Raw genomic sequence first — 14288 nt, 5'->3', positions numbered from 1 at the left:
ATAGAGTTTTCATTCCATAGTGTATCGTTAAGTGGAAGTTGAAATAATGAAACACACTGCTTATCTTACTTTTCCCTCCTAGCAGCACTTCCCGAGGCAGTGTGGAGCTGTCTGCAGGCTCCCATCCAAAGCCCATCGTCCAGGGATGGATTTCAGACTCCAACCATTAAGTCAGACACCTCAGCAGCACACAAACAGGCACAGCACTGTCTGCAGGGTTTGTTTTGACATTTACTTTTACAGACGCGTTTCTACCCTTAATCATTGTCACAGAGCTCCAAGGTAGCTATGCAGATTACTAAAACAAATACATGAACTAAGTGAAGCAGCCTGAGAACAAGCAGCTTATTGAGCTGTGAAGGAATAAAATCCGCTCAAAACTGGTTTAGGCAAAATCCAGGAATTTGGCACCTCGGCTTCCACAGAAGCTCAACAGTTTGTACTTTATAGCAACCTTCGGTTCACTGCTACCACTGAAAATGCATGCCTGTGTCCTGAGAGCAAGTTTAATAGTTCACTCTTCATAAATAGTTATTGAGCCAGAACTCCATAAAAGCTTTGCATTATTTAGGTGATCCCAGCTGAAGCACCCTGCAGTGCCCTGAGGAACTCTTCATTAGCTAGCTGGGATGAACTATATGCACAGGGGATTCATGATGCTTCGTTGCAAGCACTGAGTGAAGAACTGCTGCAAGAGAGCAGCAGCCCTCGGCATGCCCAACAGAGGGCCCTGTGCACAGCAGAGCTCCAGACCCAGCACCTCAGAGCAGGCACAAGGCTCCAGCCTGGCAACACTGTACTGCTACCCCTAGACATTCCTGCTGTGGATGAGCAGCACACAGTGAATGTGAACACTGGGGGTGCTACCCCAAACCCCACATACACCCCCCATCCACATCAACAAGGCCAAGCCCACCCACCCCAGCTACTGGAAGCACTGAACACACGCAGATGCATCAACAGCTTCTGGAAGAAGCAGTGAACATGCATCAGGACCTCACTGTAAACATGAAGAGAAAAGGGATCAGCTATAGGGTGAGAAACACCATTCCCCAGCCACCCACCTGGGCTGTGCTGCCAGCAGCCCCTGCCAGCAGCAGGCTGAGCACTGCCAGCACCCAGCACGAGTGCTGCAGGACCCCAGCGCCTGCACTGTACTGCTCCAGAAAGCTGCATCACAGCTGGTCCTGCCAGAGACTGCTTCCAAAGGGCTGTCTGCCATCAGCTTCCAATCAGATAAAGAGCAATACAGCCAGAAATCCCAAGTCTCTCACACGTCTGTGTATTTGCGCCATTACTGCTATCAGTTGCACAACAGAGAGATGACAAATGCCATCTATAAAGAGAAGCATATTTTCTTCTTGTATAAAATAGAATATAGCAAGATGCCATTCAAGATGTAAGAAATGGCCCCACTGCAGGCAAAACCAGGCAACACAATTGCATACAAAGTGCCTGTGGTGATACAAACTTCCCTTGTACTTCTAACTTACCCGACTTGGGATTCAGAGAATCACACTGAGCATTGTACGCATGCACAAATTCTTGGTGCCTTTTAATGAGCTGCTGACGGCTCCCACGGAAAGACAATCCGTGCTCCTTCAGCTTCTTCTTCAAGTCGCGATCGGAGAGCAAGTTGTAAACAACTTTCGGCATAGGCTTCCTTTTGTGAGCAGAACTGCAAAAGGGAAAGAGCACAACCCTTTTTTTTAATTAATGTTCCTACTAGGAATCCAAATGCTGACTCGTATTCTTGCAGTGCATCCCCCAGGAGCACTACCTTGCATTACACTTTCTTAAATCCCAAGCAGTCTGGACAAAACAAGCAAAATTTAAAATTCTATTAGGGACGTGGGCTCGACACCAAAGAGATCCAGCTTTTATTCTCATTCATTAGGAACACTGGAAACAGTAAAAACATCCCAAATGAAAATTAAAATGCAATATCAGATTCCTGCATTAGTTCACTGTTCATTCATCTTCAAAACCCTCTGACTTGTGGATTGCAATCTGAGTATGACTAAGCAAATTAAGAGCTTTAATGAAGTTATGTCCTAATTTAAGGTTCACAGGACTTGGATAAAAATGCACACAGTAAGAGTTCCTCACAGCTGTCAAGTCTGATCAGTTAACCATAGTAGCCTACGTTTCTGCTAGTAAGTAAAAAAGACGCAAGGCTACACTTCTGATGTGAACGTGGCAGCTGTAACAAACCTTGGGGTGGAGGCTTAAATTGGAAGACATGCATGAACCTTAGGAAATTGAACATCTTAAAAGAAGAGACCTTAGCCTGAGTAATTTAAAGAGATCTACAGTGAGCAGAGAAAGGTACAATTATTATTTTTAACTTGACAAGTAGTGAAGCAATTTTCTTTTGGCCCATCTGAATCAGAGGAAACAACTCATTCACCAGATGACAAATGGGAACAAGTGTTACAAAATAAAACTGTAACGCTAGTGGATAGGAATCTGATGACAATGGCATACAGACTAAGTCTTACAATCTATGTTAAACTCCTTAAAACACCATTGTTTTCTTGCCACTAAAAAACCAAAAATAGTTAGTTTTGTTATTTTATTTGAAAAAGGAAAATGACTGCTACAGTATATATATAGAGAGGTTTTAGACTGACACATAACCAAGGAAAGCACAACCCACTGTATTGCAGCCCAGCAACTGCTGCTGCTCAGCTCCGCAGTGCAGAGGAATCCATGTGCACACACAAGTCCTCAGCCCTCTCCTACCTCCTGAGGCAGTCCTTCTTTTCCTCCCTGCTCAGGCAGCTGTCCAGGTGTTTGTTGATGTATTCCTCTGGAATAGCAACTCCACAAACAGGGCAGTCCACTGAAAGAAAGTGAGAGTGCTTTTTCTATCCAGACATCACAGCAAAAAATCAAGCTGAAAAACTGTTGTTGAATAAAATGAAAATCCAGAATTCCAAGTTTGTTTGTTTGTTTTTATTAAAGACAGATCGATCCAGAACCTTATTTTTTAAGCACTTATCTTCACTCCAGAGCACTCTCCCCATTCTATGAAGCATCAGAATGCATCTCACCTTCCTCCCTGCAGATGGAGGCACGAAAACCGTAGTAAAGCCATAGAATAATACACAGAGTACAAAGAAACTTCAGTACTAATATAAACATAAGCGTATTTTTGTGATAATGCCTTTCGTTTTTGCAGAATTTCAATGAAGCAGCATAGCACAAATCTGTCCATGTTATCAGTGTGCCCCAGTGTGGTAGTGTGAGTCTATGCGTCTCACCATCATGTCAGCTGGTAAATCTTACAGGAATTCTATGATCTATCCATGTGTCCTTTTTTCAGAAGCACCTCTAGCGTAACATTATGAGTTGTGCTTGGAGACTCACAGACACCTACAGCACAGTCCCACCCACGTCAGAACTCTTCCTGCACCAGATTAGCAAGAAATAACTCTAAAGGCCACTTGCAAAGATGGTCAAAACCAGAATACTTACCTTTTGCAGTTACATTCTGTACACTGCCAAAAACAAAAGGCTAACTTTAAATGAACAGTATGAGACAGATTCTTTAACCACTATCCTCTGTACTGACATGAAGGAAGTCAACTTGGATTCAGAAAACAAAGCAAAACACAATCTAGCAAAAGCACCATGAAACACTGTAGGAATTCAGGCAATACTGCTCTGCAATTCCTGACTTATAACAGTAAATTAGGACAGTTATGTTAACATGACAGTTATGAGCAGCCTATTTCTTTATCTGAATATAGCATTTCAGCTGTTAACACAGCAACCAACCATCCTTACAAGGAGAACTTTAGCACTGCCTCTTTGGGTTTCTCATTTATGTTCTTTGACCAACTACTTGGCACTCATGGAATTAATTTCTATGTAACGCACACTTCAGGACTTACAGTCATAAAACGGTCAGCAAGTGAAAAGTTCAACTGTTTAAGAATAAACGAGGTAAAATCTTCTATTAGTTTTAAGTTACTAATATGAGCAAGTCTGATGCATAGAACTAGAAAATAAACCAGCCTTCAGCTACTTTTCTAGCCATGTTACGTTTTAAGCAGTATTTATCTGGCTAATGAATAAATATGAACTTGCAGGTCCCAGTCAAATAAATTGCTAAACAAAAGAATAAAAATACGAATTATTCTGTCTGAGTGTTTTACTCCAACCAGCTCCACACTGGTCCCCTCCAACTCGAGACATCCTACAGTTCTCTAAGGTTTCTAAGGGAAAAGCTGCCTGCCATGATATTTACATGATTAAGACACTGCCAATTTTGTTGCAGCTGATTAGTATAAATGAATATAAATATAATTTTCAAGCTTCAGTACATCAATCTTAATACTGTTAGATTACAGAAGAATAAAGCAGAATACTTGTGGAGAGTCTATAGATAGGAACATCAACAAAACTGAAACCATGACCACTTTGGTTGTGGGCGCAACCCTCAAATAACAAACATTATGAAATACTTTGCTTCTGGTTACTGAGCATAAGCAAGAACAACAAACGTTAGTGTCTGTCTGCTCATGAAGGGGAAGAAGAGAAAATGATTTCACTTTACTGAGTAAAATTGTTGTGCAACTATTGTTTTTTAGAGTTGTTATTCAATACAAAGAGTCTAACTCAGTTTAATTACTTGGTATCAGCCCAAACTTCCTCATCAAGAATATGCTTGTAGCGTAATGTGAATGAAGCATAACCCAGTTAGACAGGAAGCATCTGAGCACGCCAATGCTCTAATTGCAGATCAGAACAGCGCAGGAGATGGATGCCACAGACTGGCGTGCACAGCCAGATGCAATCACAGTGAGCAGAAGTGAGCAGAACAAAAGCAAAAATTAAGCATCTCACCTTTGTTGACTACTTTTAACACAGATGTAGAAGGCTTCTCACCACTGCTGGTGCCTTCAGGACTCTCTCCTGATCCTGCTCTGTTGTCTCTGCAACCAGCCTCTGGAGAACTGCTGCTGCTGTTATGATGTTCCTCAGTTTTGCAAACGTTCCAATCTGCTCCTGCCAGACCATCTGTCTTTGTCAGGGTACAAACATTCTCCTTTTTCAAGAAGCTGTCAATCACTGGCACTTCTTTTACAACTGGCAAAGATGGAGGAGTCTTGGCGTGGCTTTTGCCAATTGAACGCCTACTACAAGCCAATGGAGATGAAATCAGAGGTGTATCCAAGACCAACTGGACCAGCTGTTGCCTAGAATCATCCAGAAGACAACTGTCAGCGGCATCTAACAGTTTTGTTAGCACTTTGAAAACAGACAACAGCTGGACTTTTTCCTCCATTCCTTCCCCTTTGAGCAGTTGCTAACACGAAGCACTTGGGAATCATCTCACCCACACAAACCAGGAGCATCCCAGTTCAGCGTTACCATGATCAACAGATCACAAAAAATAATTTCCCCAGTTCATAAACATAACAAATTACATTTCATTTTGCAAATGTCATCAAGTAACATCAACATATCACACGGAACACAAAGAACAACAAGTTTTCCCCCTCTTACTTGAGTGTTGTAGATAACTGCTTTCAGGGCAGTGCCCCAAGCACCAGATCAGCTGTGACAAAGGCTCACCAGAAAGTTTCTGTGTTCTTTGTCCCCTCCTGCTGGGGATCTCCAGAGCACAGCCCTACAGACCCACCAAAGCAATAACTTGTCAGCCCGTGAGACCAACTGTTAGGTAACCCTTGCTACTGTGCTACCCTCCTCAGTGATGAGGAGACAACAGGCACAAACGCTCCATAAACTTTTCACAGCTGGAGTGAGAGGAAGACCACAGGTACCACACTCAGGGGCTGCTCTGACAATATGAACACCCTGGGGGTACAGAGCAGTTCACATCACCCCCAAGCAGGAGGCAGAAGTACCTGTGCAGTCCCTCACCCACTCCCCTCTCATGCCCTACTGCCTTCCCTCACAGCCTGCACACAACCCTCCTGCTGAGCTCCCCATGCAGCAACACCTGCACAGCTGCCCAGGTCGTTAACAGCTGCTGCCCCCAAGCTGTTCTGTCCCCTCACACTAAGCAGGCAGGGAAAGCCTCCTCCCTGCTCCTCTTTATAGCAAGGTAACAAGGCTGGAGGGAGAGAAAGAACAGGCAGCTTCTGAGGACGCTGAGGAGCTCAGGAGCCACCCACCTTGCTATGCACCCTGTGCTATGGAGCATCAGGACAGGGCTCTGTGTTCAGGGCAGGGCCATCAGCATGATGCTATCTCCTCCCAGAGACAACCCCCCACACTGCACTAGAGCTGAACAGCGTGCCTGCTACCACTCAGACACACTTGTATAACCCTAAAAGAGCACAAACAAGCCTGTAACACCACAAAGCCCTCCACATCCACAGCACACTGACCTCCTCAAGCACTAGGTACCTTCTGTGCACTTTTACTACAGCTGCTGCTCAGCAAGTACGCACTCTTCATTTTAGTACCATGACTTGACAGCTTGGATTTTGACAATTCTCTCCCCCTGAGGTGGCAAAGCCTGTGAAAAGAGAACAGCTCGGGGAGTTGAGTTTCATTTCTATGCCTCCCCTTAAGGTCCAAAACCAAACAACTTTCTGTTATACAACCTCCCTGTTCTGACACAAACACAGCACAGGGTGCTGGTCAGACATCAGCTGTTTCAAGCCATCCCTGTACTTAACCAGTGCATTGAGCTGAAAAGAAAGGAGCTCAAACCAGGCACTGCAGAACAGCAGGAACATGGTGCTCCTGCAGCATTCGTGGAACAGAAAGGACTGCCCCGAGACACACAGCTCTACATCCTCAATTTGCAAAGTTTTTAACTCAGAAAGATTAAATAAGAGTTGACATAATTTGGATTGCTATTCATTTCCTGTAAAAAAGCAGGAGACACCTGGTGACAACCTGGTGACACACCTCTGGGACAAGCACTGCCATTGAATTGTTTCTTGCCCACAGTAAGAGTGAAATACAGGTGTGCTTTATGATTGGACAGCTGAAAGTGTTTCAGTGTTCGGTAACTACTTAAAAAACTCACCAGTCTTTTAAGGCAAAGATTCATCACACATCTGAGAAGAACTAATTAATATGTATAGATGAATCTTTTGAGAAGGTGCCTAAGTCACTGGATGAGCCCACAATCACATTACTTTAAGATCAGTTTCTAGTGAAAGGAAATAGAATACTGAGCTCAGCACACTTAGCACTCAGCAGCGGTTATATTCCAGCTAGACTCAAAGCCCAGCCTGGAGTTCAAGCTTCCTGGATTACCATATGCAATGTGCACATCTGTCAGTAGCAATTCTCATGCATCCCAAGGCACTGTGACTTTTTGCAGTACAAACAAGCACAATTAAGCGTGGCAGCAGAACTATGTTCTTCTGTCTGCACATGCCTAGATATGGACTGGAAGTTCTTCAGGAGGTTAATTCCCCAGCTGATGCAAATATAGAGTGGACTAGCCACTGCTGTCATAGGATCAGCTTCATGGGAAACTCAGGAGCCAACTGAATGGGAACATGAACAGAGTGCCTTTACACAACGCTGTCCCAGCCCTGCTTCTCATATGCTTTTGACAAGGGCCATGTTTCATCCTAAAGTGCAGAAAGTTCTGACACACTATTGCAGCCCAGGGCCATTAGCAGGAATAATAGGCATATGAAGCATCTCACCTGCTGCACCACACCACCACAGCTCACAGCATCTTGGATCCTCTGAAGAGGGCTCTGCCCACACAGTGCTGACCCTCAGGACGGCTCACCACCCAGGTGACATGCTGTGCCAAGGGACAGACTTCTGAGCTTGGAGAGAGCAGTGTGAGAGCCACAGGACAGAGCCCCGAGTGTACAAGCAGCTCTCTTTTAATGCAATAGCTAACACTTGCACAAAGAATTGTCACCACCAGATATGCAGCTTACCTAGAGATCAATTCAGGTGATAAATGCCAGCACAACTTGTTTTTCAGAAAGCATTTCGTTTTTCATGGTTTTTTCCAGTTTCTCCTAGCTAGATTATCTATTCTGTGCTCTTACAGATCTAACACAGACTACTGTCAGCTTGGAGAGGTTTTAGCAGATAAAATTTTACTTTACTGGCACAAAAGCAATAAATGTGTCACAGCTGACAAACCTGTTTAATGGCACTGGACACCTTCTCTATGGTGAACCAACAAGATATCAGCATGTCCCTACATATGCTGTTGCAACCCAAAAGCCCGTCTGTCCCTCATCGTCTTCAATGGATAGTTTGGGCTGGGAAAAGAGTTACAGTTATTTCAGTTTAGCTGTGAACAGGCATTCATCTTGGCACAATGCACCTGATAATGACACTGTTCATAAAGGAAAGGCGGCACAAGTACCACTGCCATGACCAAGGACTGACAAATCCTGCCCATAAAGCACTGCACAACAAGCCGAGAGAACAGAGCAAAGGCTGCTCTTCACCCACAGCATGAACCTGCAGGGTGCAGGCGAGAGTGCTGCACTCCCTTCACACATTCATTGCTTGGTACCTTCACATGCACATGAGCACAGCATGGGCAGTTCTGGCCCCTGCTGTTTCTGAGTGAAGCTGAGCACTGATCACCATGACAGCTCCAGCTCTGCAAACACAACCTAAATGCTGAGCACGAGAATCAGTCGGATCAGCACTCAGGTCTATTTAGAACAATTTCCATTCCCACGCACACACTGACCTTGGAGCACAGCTTTTACTTCACTAAGTACTCGAGCATTAACATTTCCTTTCCCTACAGGCCTGACTTAAAAACATATCTGCATTTTTTGAAATACTGAAAAGACTTAATGCTTAATTTTCACAAATGCTGAATTACCTGAGGCTGAAAGTAAAGGCACGATGCACTGTAAGAACTGAACATGTTTCAAAAATCAGACCCTAGAGTTTGGATTTCTTTTGGGGAGGGCCAAAGGGGAACAGAAGCAGGGGGAGGGAGCCAGATACATCCTGTACAATATCTCAAGGCTTAAAATGCTCCTCCGATGTACAGATAGCAGCATACAGAGTTCTGCACCAAGCAGCCCCCTAACTCAGGGCTGTCTGCAGAGCAAATGCAGTGCCAGGCTGCAAGAGAAACCAATATGGGGTGCCCAGGATATGAAGCAATGCAAAGTTTGCTCACTGTCTGCATTCCTCTTTTGTTTCATTTCAGCAGTTTTGTTGTAAGCCATCTGACAGCAGGTGTTTCTCAGTGAGATCCAGAGGAGCTCTACCCCCACACCTCGCCCCCAGTGAGGACCACGACACCACCACCGTTTCAGGTTTATTGATCCAACTTCATGTTGAGAAATTGATTGAACTCCAAGTCACAAAAGGTTATTGAACCGCTCTGCTAAGATTTATACTGATCCATTAAAGCAGTCCAAAAATTAACGGTTGAGATTCATTATCATAATGGATCCAAGTCAGCACTACCTGTTCCCTATGAAATTAGACGTTACCAAAATCCAGTAATCCATTTATCAGTAAGAAACACTGAAGTCAGAGTTCAAGCTAAAATATTGGAACTGCAGAATTTCAATTCTTAAAATGAAATCATTTCAATGTAATGACGGTCATACAAAAGATTAGTTCTCTGTCACACAGAAACTCTCTTAAGAAACAAAGACACAAGAACTGTGCTTCCTGTCGCTTATGAAGCCAAGAATCCCACTGATTTAAATCTCCAGACTCATTTCAGTAAGAAGTGCTCTATCATATGTCTTCCATAGCCGTAGGAACCCCTGCAGAACATGGAGCAGTCACAGAGCTGCCTCCAGGCTAAAGCAAGCAGAGCTCACACATCTCCTGCAGCATTTACCACGTCACGCTCATTTTGTTCTTCTTTTAAAGGGATGAGATCCAAAGTGAATGAAATCAAACAGAAAGGAAGGCAAAGTTACAATATCCCTTAACAACACTCCAAGTCAAACCTCCCTTTGGACTGCCAAACTAGAGACTATATTCATAAGGTTACAGCATACCTTGCAGAACTGAAGCTCTTCACTAGCTCATCTAATGCCCGGTTGTTTTTCAGGTCAGATTCCGACACAGCCTGTTAGGGGAAAAGAAAAGAAAGGAAGAAAGGAAAACAAACAGTCAAATACCACAAAAACAGCAACTGTTCTGAAAGTGTCCAAGTGACCTTGTAATTTGTGCAGCTCTGTGCTCCAGCCACCAGCCCCCCAGCTGTTATGGGAATAAGGATGCATAGAGCACAAGCATTTCTTCCTTAAAAACGTGTAAGGTAAGTGCCTGAGGTCTGTAAGTCTGACAAATGATCAGCAATATTGAAACTGAAGCAGAAAGGCAGAAGAACCAAACCCAGTGTACCGCATCGCCAACAGCGCTCCACTATAGCCATCCTACAGTCATTTTGGAAACCAAATCAAGGATCCAATAAATGTGATAAGAACAACAAGGAATAACAAGAGATGAAGAAAATGTTAATCTCTGGTGCGAAGATGAAAAAAGATATGAGAACCATGAGATGGCTTCATACATTCAATTCATTCTTTTTAAACAATTTCTGCTTTTTATCTCTCTAGTTGTATCTCTTTGCTCTTCTTTCATTGAAACTCAATTAGTCCTGTTCATACTGACAAGGTTACAGCTAGCTCTGCTTCCCAGTCTTGAAAAGTCTCACCTGGTGGATGCTTTACGAACACAGAAGAAAATGCCTTCTCTCTTGCTAATGCCCATGAAGCACTGCTGATAGTTTTCAGGCAGCCTAACGTTCATAAGGATTCAATACAACCCACCGGCTTAAGCCTAGGGCCAAGGGTAGACTGCATGCTGTGAGCTTTGATCACAGAGGTCTTTGAGTCAGATGGCAATGGTGGCCCAGCTGCAGGGCAGGCCAAAGCTGCGTGAGCATTTCTCACATGTGAGCTCACTCTGACAGCACACCTCCTCTCCTTGCCCCTCCACTGAAGGCCACACAGCACAGTCCACGCATTGACTGCTGTGTGGTCTGTGGGTGCTTCTAAAGCTATGCAGGAATGGGAAAGTGAGGCCTCTCAACCACAGAACACTGAAGTGCTTTAACTTCAGCACTCACGTTTTAAATGATGGCTTATTTTAAACAAATCAGGAGGCATCACTGAATGCTTCATTACAGGTTTTGTACACAGCTCAGAGCCAAAACTGAGCTTTCATGCTCCATCTGCTTTTGCTGACTGAAAAGTACCAGAGAAATTCACCAACTACAGAGATCAGGGTGCCACACTTTGTCCAAACAGCTGCCTATGGAAAGGGAAGGTGGCAAAACATGACCAGAATTAGAGCCCAGAGAGCACTGTCCTGAGATGGGCAAAAGCACACAAAGACAATCACTTACCACACAGCACATTGGACACTGAGCTTTGTATGACAAAAACTTGCGTATGCAAAGGGAACAATCTGGAAAAAGAAAATATTTGACTTTTAGCAGGTCTCCTTTCACATGTAGTTCAACGCACGCTTGTTAGTATATTTTCATATATATATGAACATATACATATATGCCAATGTATATATGCTTTCCTATATATATAAACTATGCCACCATGCACCAGTACTGAAACTGTTCCATTTTTCCATAGAATTAAACAGGTCTGGTTTTGCTATAGGGTGATCTTCAATGCAAACATCTCTGAACATTTAATCCCAGTCTCTCTGTCAAAAGCAGAAGTGCATTTTCATTCCATTAAAGTGAGACAAACCAAGCTCAGCCAGCAGCCAGCCCTAAGGGACAAGGAGGTGCTACCCCCTCCCCAGCAGCACACCACACTGCTCCCCAACACCACTAACGAGGATCCCTGAAAGGTGAAAGTGCCCCACAAGAATCTTCCACCACCCCCACTTCTTTCCCCAGAATCTCTGAAAAACTAACCAACAGGTTCACTGAGAAGAACAGCTAAGGATGATGAGAAACAGCACTGGAACACTAAGTGACAGGCAGCTCAAATGTCTCCTGATAAAAGCAAGTCACATCACTACCAGAGGATCAATCCTTCAATGGCCCCTTTGGTGAAATACACCATGAGTTTCATTTTATTGCAATCAATCCCTGATATTACCCCACCTCCTGGGCTCATCCATGAGCTTTTATAACCACTTCAAGAGATGAAAAGCACCACTACTCCCCAGCAGACATTCTCTTATAGAACGTGACAGGTCAGTTTCAGCAGATGCTTTTGCTGTATGAAGGAAATGTGAATGGCCCTTCTGTTCTGTCACTGAAGACACAACCTGAAGGACTGTGACAGGAGAGCTGCCCAGCACCACGGGTCACAGGGCAGGGAGGAGCTTTAAGGGGCGATGGGTACAAACAAGATGACAGAGGGCTGTGAGCCCCACAATGGAGCATTAAGAAAAACAGGCCAGCAGAAAAAAAAAGTTCTGCCAGCAAATGAAAAGGTAGATGCATCTCTTCTTCATCTACTTATAAACAATCACTCATTAGCAGGAGAGGATTTTTTGGTCCATCGCACTGAAGAAATTACACAGAGACAACCTAGTTCTCCCCAACACCACTAACGAGGATCCCTGAAAGGTGAAAGTGCCCCAACCTAGAGACAACAGAGACAACCTAGTCTCTGTGTAGGAGAGGAAACACTTCAGGACATCTCGATTTGCAGAGAACAGAGGCTCGCTGCAAATTGCAGGGGAGGATCAGATGAGAACCTGCCAAACAAGGCAGGCAGCCCCTTTGGGAGTCACAGGCAGCTCTGACACGATTACTGCAAAGTGCTCCTGCTGCAGGCCTGCCCTTCTCAATGCCTTGCCAAGCTAAAGTAAATTTCACCATTAAGCTACAATGTCCCCCTTCATGTAAGGAAGAAGCACTACTGTTTGTGAACAAAATAATTGTAGACCTTGATTTGAACATGAGAAAAGACAGCGTGCTTTCCCTTACACTGACGCCCAGTGAAGCACTTTGCTACTGCACCCAGTGGGCAGCAGCCCCATACAGACAACTGTACCCCATAACAGCCCACGGAGCCACAGTGCTTCGTCCTGCACTTCTTGGAACGCACGAGGAGCAGCACTACTGTGCACTGCACAGAGCAGAGGGAAGCGTCCTCACTGCCCACTGCTCATCGGCCCCAGTGACTCACGGCCCCACTCACGCCATAGGACCGCACTGCCTTGTGCCACAGCTGGATGCACGGCGCTGCACGACGTGCTGTGTGACCCCACACAACAGGGCACGGAGCAGCAGGATGGGACAGCAGGGAACGGGCTGGGCCGCACTTACAGTTATGGGAGCACTGAGGGATGATCACTGCGATGCTGAAGTAATCAAAGCAAATCCCACAGCGCAGCAGATCGTCGACGGCCTGGAATGAGAGCAGGGCGGGTCAGCGGCACCGTGTGGGGCTGCATGGTACGGTACTGCACGGTATGGTACGGTATGGTATGGTATGGTACGGTATGGTATTGTATGGTACGGTACAGTACTGCACGGTATGGTATGGTATAGTATGATACGGTACGGTATGGTACAGTACTGCACAGTATGGTACGGTATGGTATGGTATGGTACGGTACGGCACGGTACGGTACGGTACGGTACTGCACGGTATGGTACGGTACGGCACAGCACGAAGCAGAGTCCCGGCCCAGGCCTCCATCCCCGCAGCGGCTCCGTGGCAGCTCCCCGCCCCGCCCCGCCCCTCTCAGCCCCACGCACCTTCAGCGGGGACAGGCAGGGCGGCCACGGCGGCTCGTGCAGCCCCAGCTCCATGTCCGCCCGCACCGGGGCCGCCCCAGCTCCGTGTCCGCCGCGCGGTCCGCTCCGAATCCCGCGCGCCGTCGCGCGCCACTTCCGGTCGCGGTGGCTGCCGGGAGCTGTAGTCCCTCGCGCGGCCCGCGGAGCTGTGCGGCTGTGCGCGGCAGCGGCTGTGCGCGGCAGCGGCTCCTCAGACACTTGTGGCAGCGGTTCGTTGGGGTCCCGCCGTTGGGGTAAAGGGCTGCGAGAAGCCTGGCCGCTCTTCATGGGCTGCAGCAAGGCCTCTGACACGGTCTCTCACAGTGCTCTCCTGAGGAAACTGGCTGCCCAAGGCCTGCACAGGTATACCCTGCTTTGGGTAAGGAACTGTCTGGAGGGTTGTGCCCAGAGGGTAGTGGTTAATGGAGTTAAGTCCTGCTGGCAACCCATTACAAGCGGTGTCCTCCAGGGGTCAGTTCTAGGGCCCATCTTGTGTAACATCTTCACTGATGACCTGGATGAGGGAATTGAGTGCACGCTAAGTAAGTTCGCAGATGACACCAAGTTGGGAGGTGGAATTGATCTGCCTGAGGGTAGGGAGGCCCTCCAGATGGATCTGGAT

At 45.9% G+C, this 14288-nt stretch overlaps 1 protein-coding gene across 9 annotated transcripts in view; it reads right to left on the bottom strand.

The window, feature by feature from the left end:
* The window catches only part of RAD18 (RAD18 E3 ubiquitin protein ligase), a 34355-nt gene extending 20583 nt beyond the window's left edge, over positions 1-13772 (bottom strand). For all 9 annotated transcript variants that reach the window (XM_085516704.1, XM_085516705.1, XM_085516706.1 and 6 more), the window contains exons 1-7: positions 13649-13772; positions 13214-13295; positions 11312-11373; positions 9957-10027; positions 4855-5207; positions 2746-2845; positions 1494-1678 (exon numbers count right to left, since the gene is read on the bottom strand). In XM_085516704.1, coding sequence (XP_085372830.1) covers positions 1494-1678; positions 2746-2845; positions 4855-5207; positions 9957-10027; positions 11312-11373; positions 13214-13295; positions 13649-13702 — 907 coding nt within the window. In that variant the 5' untranslated portion in view covers positions 13703-13772. The remainder of the gene's footprint in view (positions 1-1493; positions 1679-2745; positions 2846-4854; positions 5208-9956; positions 10028-11311; positions 11374-13213; positions 13296-13648) is intronic.
* Positions 13773-14288: the final 516 nt, after the last annotated feature.

This window comes from Coturnix japonica, chromosome 15 (assembly GCF_054131305.1).
Source record: "Coturnix japonica strain WE chromosome 15, WE-NBRP24, whole genome shotgun sequence".
NCBI classification, from domain to species: Eukaryota; Metazoa; Chordata; class Aves; order Galliformes; family Phasianidae; genus Coturnix; species Coturnix japonica.
Note: the sequence above shows the minus strand (reverse complement) of the source record. Positions and strands in the feature narration are given on the sequence as shown.